The sequence below is a fragment of the Salvelinus sp. IW2-2015 genome, linkage group LG14 (genome assembly GCF_002910315.2).
Source record: "Salvelinus sp. IW2-2015 linkage group LG14, ASM291031v2, whole genome shotgun sequence".
In the NCBI taxonomy this organism is placed as follows: domain Eukaryota; kingdom Metazoa; phylum Chordata; class Actinopteri; order Salmoniformes; family Salmonidae; genus Salvelinus; species Salvelinus sp. IW2-2015.
In genome coordinates this window covers 6,062,472-6,070,839 of record NC_036854.1, presented here as the reverse complement: position 1 = coordinate 6,070,839, position 8,368 = coordinate 6,062,472, and the positions used below count along the sequence as shown (strand labels likewise).

At 42.3% G+C, this 8,368-nt stretch overlaps 1 protein-coding gene across 1 annotated transcript in view; it reads left to right on the top strand.

The window, feature by feature from the left end:
• The window catches only part of LOC111973367 (collagen alpha-1(XII) chain-like), a 101,403-nt gene that overhangs the window by 72,999 nt on the left and 20,036 nt on the right, over positions 1-8,368 (top strand). The window contains exons 52-60 of the mRNA XM_070446482.1: positions 533-652; positions 4,127-4,279; positions 4,452-4,526; positions 5,391-5,530; positions 5,683-5,806; positions 6,094-6,237; positions 6,411-6,575; positions 6,708-6,746; positions 6,876-7,014. Of these exons, the coding sequence (XP_070302583.1) occupies positions 533-652; positions 4,127-4,279; positions 4,452-4,526; positions 5,391-5,530; positions 5,683-5,806; positions 6,094-6,237; positions 6,411-6,575; positions 6,708-6,746; positions 6,876-7,014 (1,099 nt within the window). The remainder of the gene's footprint in view (positions 1-532; positions 653-4,126; positions 4,280-4,451; positions 4,527-5,390; positions 5,531-5,682; positions 5,807-6,093; positions 6,238-6,410; positions 6,576-6,707; positions 6,747-6,875; positions 7,015-8,368) is intronic.

Here is an 8,368-nt window from a genome sequence, read left to right as displayed (position 1 = left end):
CTTATTAAGTAGAGATTGTGTTTGTATGTGTTGCTGTTTTAAGTAGAGATTGTGTTGTAGTGTTTGCCTGTTATTAATGTAGAGATTGTGTTGTAGTGTTGCTGTTATTAAGGTAGAGATTGTGTTGTAGTGTTGCTGTTATTAAGGTAGAGATTGTTTGTAGTGTTGCTGTTATTAAGGTAGAGATTGTGTTGTAGTGTTGCTGTATTAAGGTAGAGATTGTGTTGTAGTGTTGCTGTTATTAGTAGAGATTGTTTGTAGTGTTGCTGTTAGTAACGTAGAGATTGTGTTGTAGTGTTGCTGTTATTAAGGTAGAGATTGTGTGTAGTGTTTGCTGTTATTATAGGTAGAGATTGTTGTATGTAGTGTTGCTGTTATTAATGGTAGAGATTGTGTTGTAGTGTTGCTGTTATTAATGTAGAGATTGTGTTGTAGCTGGTTGCTGTTTATTTAACGGTAGAGAGATTGTGTTGTAGTGTTGCTGTTATTAAGGTAGATATTGTGTTGTAGTGTTGCTGTTATTAAGGTAGAGATTGTGTTGTAGTGTTGCTGTTACTAGAGACCTACAACGTTGGCTTCGACAAGTTCTGCATCAAGTGGAGTCCTCACAGGGCTGCCACTTCCTACAGGATCAAGCTCAACCCTCTGGACCGTAAGTCTCAGCCAAACATTCATTTCAGATTGCACCTTTAAGCTTGGCCACATGAGAGACTCTTTGTCTACCCTGAAGAGTTGCTGCATTATAATTGAGTTCATGCTTCTTCTTATGTCTGAAGCCATGAAGGAGATTTCAGAAGGAGCGTCAACACATGCTGTAGTTGGTGTTAGTCAGTCACTAGTCCGAGATGCTATAGATCCCCACTGATCAGAGCCACAGCCTCCTCCGTGTTCAGAACATTGGAGTGGTACGGTGCTGGCTGTTGAGATTGGGTTTAGACATTCACACGACTGTTTATCCTCAGACCGCCCGTGTGTTTATCTCTTGAAGGAGAATGCATAAATGTGGCGTGTTCTGAACGTATCCGGCCACCAAGTTTTAGTTGTCTCTCTGTCTGAAAAGACGAGATCTTTTTTTATTACTGTCGGCCTTTGAATCCATCTGTATTAATGTTCGCATGTAGACCTAGGGCTGTGACTGTCATGACATTTTGTCAGATGGTGACTGTCATGACATTTTGTCAGATGGTGACTGTCATGACATTTTGTCAGATGGTGACTGTCATGACATTTTGTCAGTTGGTGACTGTCATGACATTTTGTCAGATGGTGACTGTCATGACATTTTGTCAGATGGTGACTGTCATGACATTTTGTCAGATGGTAACTGTCATGCAAATAACTGCTGGTCTCATGGTAATTGACTGTTAATTAACATAAACATGTTTAGTATCTCCATGCCTCCACACATACAAGCTGCTGATTTGGGACATCTACATTTTTTCAAAGTCTAATAAATCCACCATCACAATACGTCAATTATTTATTTTATGTAGGTCTAAAGAAACATTATGATGTGGAGAAAATGTATTTCAAAAGAGCAGAATATGAGTTGGCCTACTGTATGTTATCTGGCTAGGTGCCATGCCAATGGGAGCCTAGGCTGTAGGCTAGTCCATTTAATAGACAAGATATGCTCATAAATTCTGTGCCATTCTTTTTTTATTATATGATTTTATAGTAAACTTTTACCATTCCCGAGCGAGTGCGCATATGAGCTATGTTGAGCGTAAAAGTGATCATTTGAAACAGGTCCTATATGCTAGATTTAGAGTTATTTGGCAACTTTAGTTGTGAATGACACAAACTTTAGAATGTCTTAGAAATTCAAACATATATGGGCTGCTTTATGCAACTATATTGATGATTTGTAAAAAGTCACAACAAAAAGCTTGCGCTCTAAGGCACTAGCTGTTCCCTCATCAAGTGATAATATTCTAACTCATCAGACTATTCTCAATGTAATCTTGTCTTCATTAATATGCTACATTTGTTTTGATTTAGAATGGGCCATTATCATCCGTATGCACTCGAATAGCGAATGGAGGCTGCGCTTTCCCGTGGTTCCTTTTTCGATCATTCTGATAGGCTACTCTAAAATTCATAATATCCAGCACCATCCCAACATCAACCTATGTGAAAATGTCATGTTATGTTTTGTTGAAAAAAAGATGGAGGAAGATAAATGTTTCCAATGACATAATCAGTGTCCATCATGTGCTTTTACCAATTATGAGTAGGCATTGCCTACTAATTGTCTACTAATTGGTTGATGATGTAATTGGAAACATTTATCTTCCTCCATCTTTTTTTCAACAAAACATAGAAAAGTGCTATTTCCACATACAGTACATTTGGAAAGTATTCAGACCCATTGACTTTTTCCTAATTTTGTTACGTTACAGCCATTTACATAAGTATTCAGACCCTTTACTCAGTATTTTGTGGAAGCACCTTTGGCAGCGATTACAGCCTCGAGTCTTCTTGGGTATGACGCTACAAGCTTGGCACACCAGTATTTGGGGAGTTTCTCCCAGTCTTCTCTGCAGATCCTCTCAAGTTCTGTCAGGTTGGATGCGGAACGTCGCTGCACGGCTATTTTCAGGTCTCTCCAGAGATGTTTGATCTGGTTCATGTCCAAGCTCTGGCTGGGCCACTCAAGGACATTCAGAGACTTGTCCCGAAGCCGCTCCTGCGTTGTCTTGGCTGTGTGCTTAGGGTCGTTGTGCTGTTTGAAAGGGAATCTTTGCCCCAGTCTGAGGTCCTGCGCGCCCTGGAGAAGGTTTTCCTCAAGGATCTCTCTGTACTTTGCTCCGTTCATCCTTCCCTCGATCCTACCTAGTCTCCCAGTCTCTGCCACTGGAAAAACATCCCCACAGCATGATGCTGCCACCACCATGCTTCACCGTAGGGATGTGCCACGTTTCCTACAGACATGACGCTTGGCATTCAGTCCAAAGAGTTCAATGTTGGTTTCATCAGACCAGAGAATCTTGGGAACTCTGGAGGTCTGTCATAGTGACCATCGAGTTCTTGGTCACCTTCCTGACCAAGGCCCTTCTCCCCCGATTGCTCAGTTTGGCCGGGTTGGCCAGCTCTAGGAAGAGTCTTGGTGATTCCAAACTTCCGTTGAAGAATGATGTAGGCCACTGTGTTCTTGGAGACCTTCAATGATGCAGACATTTTTGGTACCCTTCCCCACATCTGTGCCTCGACACAATCCTGTCTCGGAACTCTACGGACAATTCCTTCGACCTACTAGAGTTTGTTTCATTTTGGAGAATCATATAGGCTAGACCAATTTTTTACCAAAGACATATTAAATCGTAAAAAATAATAATATTAATTCTGCCGTGCGTAATACGCGGTAGACTATTAGGCTATGTATTGTATAACGGCACAATCATTATTTTGTTCCCAATTTCTTTTCAGTAGAGGTATAAACTCTTAAAAACAAGAAGCATTATCTCAAGGATTTAAATATGAACATGGTAATCATTACCCATGACACATTTCCAAACTTAAGCAGGCTTTGCTTGTGTGAGAAAGACAACTGCTGTAGAGAACACTCACCGAAAGTAAACAGTCCCCAAGGTTTGAAAAGCTAGCGACCTTTTAAAGATGCTTCCCAGACAGACTGAGCTTCCAAGTCAGTATTAGAATGCCAATTGTTTGTTACTGAAGTGGAATGTGGTTGAGGAATGAGGATCATAGCATACATCTCTGCGCAATAATCTTGGTCTTCTACCTTGAGCAGCAAGGGGTCAGCCCAGGAGAAGTGATTGAGGGGATATTTGCCCTTATAAGGCCATTGTCTTGGTCTCATGGTTCATTTGACCAAAAATACGACATTTTGGAAAACTTTCTGCATTTTCCCCAAAACAATTCATATTGAATTACATGTGTAGCGTGACAACACCGATATTACATCTATGTGCTTTACCGCAGCACTGTCATAGCCCCAGCTGAATGGCATTAACTCTGCTTTTCGTACTCAGAGAAGACCCTTGATTTTTACGAGGAGCAACGTTTCAGGCAGCGGCCTCGGCAGTCAACACGTGTCAACATGTTTCTCTTCTCAACATATGTCAACATGTCTCATATTTCTCTTTGTTTTGTCTGTGTGTAGCCTCCAGTAAAGGTCAGCAGGAGATCACCATCACTGCAGCTCAGAGCCAGTACTGCTTCAAGGGGCTCTCCCCTGACGCTCTTTACAGCGCCACCGTGTTCGTTCAGACCCCTAACCTCGAGGGCCCTGGAGTCAGCACCAAAGAGAGAACATGTGAGTAATTACATTTGAGTAATTTAGCAGACACTCTTATCCAGAGTGACTTACTGTCAGGGCAGTTACCTAAGTAGTCTTCAGCTTTTTACAAAAGTGGTGCCAATGTGCTGTCCGAATTTGTCATTGCTTTGTTGATGTTTACTGACACTTTGTTGTCTCTTTCTCAAAGTGGTCAAACCTACTGAAGCCCCAACGCTACCCCCCACTCCTCCACCACCACCTACCATTCCTCCTGCATGGGCAGGTAAGAACCAATGGCGCAATGATGACTACGACATACAGTATCCATCACCTCCATAGTGCCAAAGAACCAAACGGCACCACATTCACCAATGCTATATGGAACATTTGAAGCCTTCCTTGGAGCCCAAACTCGGTGTCAATTGCAAAGTCACGACATTTGAATTTGAGTGTGTTTCAGTGCGATTATTTGAGAGTCATAAAAAGCCAGGTTCAGAAAACATGCAATGCCATCAAAATCTCACTATTTGGCAGAAGCAGAGACCTGCAGACATATTTCCTCTAGATCAGAGTGGTGCCAGTGTTAAAGTAATGGCCGCCACATGCTCGACACAGACCGTCCAGGGTTTTCAGTGGGAACTCACCCATTGACTAATGACTGACCTAGGTGTTGAGAAAGTCCAAAGAAGCTGTTTGTTTGATAAGGTATTGTGTAAAACTTGTTTATGGATTCTGACTTTGAGGAAGGGGATTGCGAGAGATACAAAAATAAAGTGCTCTATCACATCAGGCAGACATTATCTTGTGTTTTGCCAACTCGTTTTTTGTGCTAAGAGAGAAAGACATTAAAGAGCAGTTCATTTCCAGCCTTTATGGTAACCAAATGTTCCTAGTTTAGTTTTTTGTTTTCAGGAAAGTGTGATCAATTAAACCAATAATTGCCATGTATAGCTTCATTATGTAATTTCTTTCTCTCAATGATTTTGTTTGTGAGATTCATGCAGACGTTTTTATTTTTGAGGTTGCCGACTCTCATTATCATGCCTTTCTCTGTTATCGGGCCTGGTGTTCCAGGCAGCCCAGAATCTGGTGCCTGCCATGGAATCTTTTAAGTGCAGTTCACTGAGTTCTTTTTCTTTTGCCTCAGTGTGCAAAGGTGCCAAGGCAGATGTGGTGTTCCTTATTGACGGCTCGTGGAGTATTGGAGAAGACAGTTTCCGGAAAGTGGTGCAGTTCGTCTTCAGCATGATTGGAGCCTTCGACGTCATCGGATCGACAGGAATGCAGGTGTGTAGTGCTCTAAATAGAGGGAAAAGCACATTGTAATAGTGGAAAAAGCAAGTTGTAATTGTTAGTCAACTTGGCAAACTGTTTAGAATAATAGGTGCGGTATGAAATCATACTATAACTCCTTGTAATGCTTTCTACTTTGGAAACAGGTGTCGTTTGTGCAGTACAGCGACGAAGCAAAGACAGAGTTCAGGCTGAACTCTTACTCGGACAAGGGCAACGCTCTCGCTGCTCTACAGCTGATCCAGTACCGAGGAGGAAACACTAAGACCGGTGAGGCTCCCCAAACCCAGCTTCCACCAACTAGGTTGTCTCCCAAATGCCCCCCTATTCCCTATACAGTGCACTTCTTTAGCCTCATGGGCCCTGCTCAAAAGTAGTGTACCATTAAGGGAATAGGATGCCATTTGGGATGTAACACTAGTCTCTGGTTGTAAAAGTGACTTTACACCAACATGTTTCATCGGAGCCAGGCCTGCTTAGTCTTGAAATATCCATCCTTTGAATATATGTTGTTGTCTATCACCTTAATGAATCTACCATTCTTTGTTCTTGATCAGGCGCTGCTTTGATGCATGTCAAGGAGAAGGTGTTCGCCCCAGAAAATGGAATGAGGAGGAATGTCCCCAAGGTTGTGGTAGCTGTCACAGACGGTCGCTCTCAGGATGAGGTGAAGAAAAACGCTGCCACACTGCAGCATGCTGGTAAGGCTTACTCAATTTGCTGCACAGCCATCTTCAAGTCAACCCATTGTCAATCATATCCCATAATGCTTGTAAATGCTGTCATTGAGGTATTAGCACTCTGTAGCATTTTAGCATCACCCCATGCACATAGTGGAGTTGGTTTTCTGAGAATGCATGTGCTCCTTCTCCAGGTTACAGTGTGTTTGTGGTTGGTGTTGCCGATGTGGATTTTGCTGAGTTGCAGAACATTGGCAGCAAGCCAAGCGACAGACACATCTTTGTTGTGGACGACTTTGACGCCTTTGCAACTATCCAAGACAACCTTGTGACCTTCATTTGCGAAACAGCGACGTCATGTAAGCTGTTTTGTTGTTTGCCATTTTGGATGCCACTTATAGTATTTAGCAGTAAGCGATTTCATTTATCGCCCAAGATAAAATTCTCGAAACAAATTGAACTGTTGCTAATCTTTGATATTATCTTCACAGCTTGTCCCCTGATCTACCTGAATGGATTCACATCACCTGGTAAAAATGCTCAGATGATTATTTATGTACATCCCAAATTAGAACCATCTGCAGAAAGCTCGTGCATCATTCCCTCATTGGTTTGAGAAGTTCTAGAACTTAAAATGAGTTCTTCACCTTGTGCTGTAGGCTTCAGGATGCTGGAGGCGTTCAACCTGACAGAGAAGACCTATGGCTATATCAAGGGAGTGTCTATGGAACCTGGTTCCTTCAACAGCTACACAGCCTATAGACTCCATAAGAACTCCTTCCTGACCCAGCCCACCACGTGAGTCGGAGATACCATTGTCTTGGATTACAAAAAAAAAATCTGTTTTTCAGAAATCCTGTTTGGAAGATTCCCGGAATCAGGAGGGAATAATCAGGAAATCCAGAATTCTCCAACCAGGATTTCTGGATAGCACGTGCATTTTATGAAAGTTACTGGAATTTTACAACGCTATCATTGTCTTTGGCTTTGAATGGTCAATTCTTGTGGTTGTACACTGCATAGCCAAATGTACGTGGACACCTGCTCGTCGAAAATCTCAATCCAAAATCATGGGCATTAATATGGAGTTGGTCCCCCATTTGCTGCTATAACAGCCTCCACTGTTCTAGGAAGGCTTTCCAATAGATGTTGGAACATTACTGCGGGGACTTACATTTACATTACATTTAAGTCATTTAGCAGACGCTCTTATCCAGTGCGACTTACAAATTGGTGCATTCACCTTATGATATCCAGTGGAACAACCACTTTACAATAGTGCATCTATCTAGCGTCTTTAAAATGGGGCGGCGGGGGGGGGTGGTTAGAGGTCGGGGTGAGGGGGGAAAAGAGAACGAGATTGAACAACGCCTCCCCAATACTTTTAGTTCCACACGTGATTCACCCTCTTAGGTTGCGCAAGGCAAGTCTTGTTGTTGATGGACAGCCTGGGAGTGGAATGGCTAACTTGTATGTGTTGCATAGCAATAGATAGATATGTAAACTGTTATAAACCTGAATACTTGTTGTTGTGTCAATTGAGTAACAGTAGTCAGTATGCAAATCAGGAGCCAATGAACTCTCTTTTCACCGATGCGATTATTCGTTCCCCGACACTCCCTCACCAAAAAGACACGTTAACAAAAAAATTACCTTCCCCACCCCTAGTTCATTGTTAATTCGTGAATCGACCATTTTTTGAGTAGTGCGCTGTATGATGTTCGGTGTGGTCGCGTCCGCAACTACCCGGCGAGAGAGGCTGCATGAATTTGCATGCTCCTCATATAAATGATGTAGGGACAATGCCAAATACCAAAATATATTTGGTTAATGATTAATGTCGAAATCGCAGCTTTAGCCACGGATTTGTCCTGCCCACATAATTTATTTTCTTTTCCGTAGTCAGGTCCAAATACAAGTAATGAGCCCCGCGGGCAGTAAAATGCAAACTGGGGACCAGGTGTGGCCAGTTGGATCGTTTTCGTCAGTGTTGAGGGGGGTGGAATGCCCTTCCGGCCAGGTTAAACTGTTTTCGCGTATTTTGCATTCCAGTTCAAACAATTACCTACTCTTACATTTTGAAGGACTACTCTCCATAAATGTCATCTTATTTTTTGAGATATAGTAAGCAATATGATTTGAGGTTCCTTCT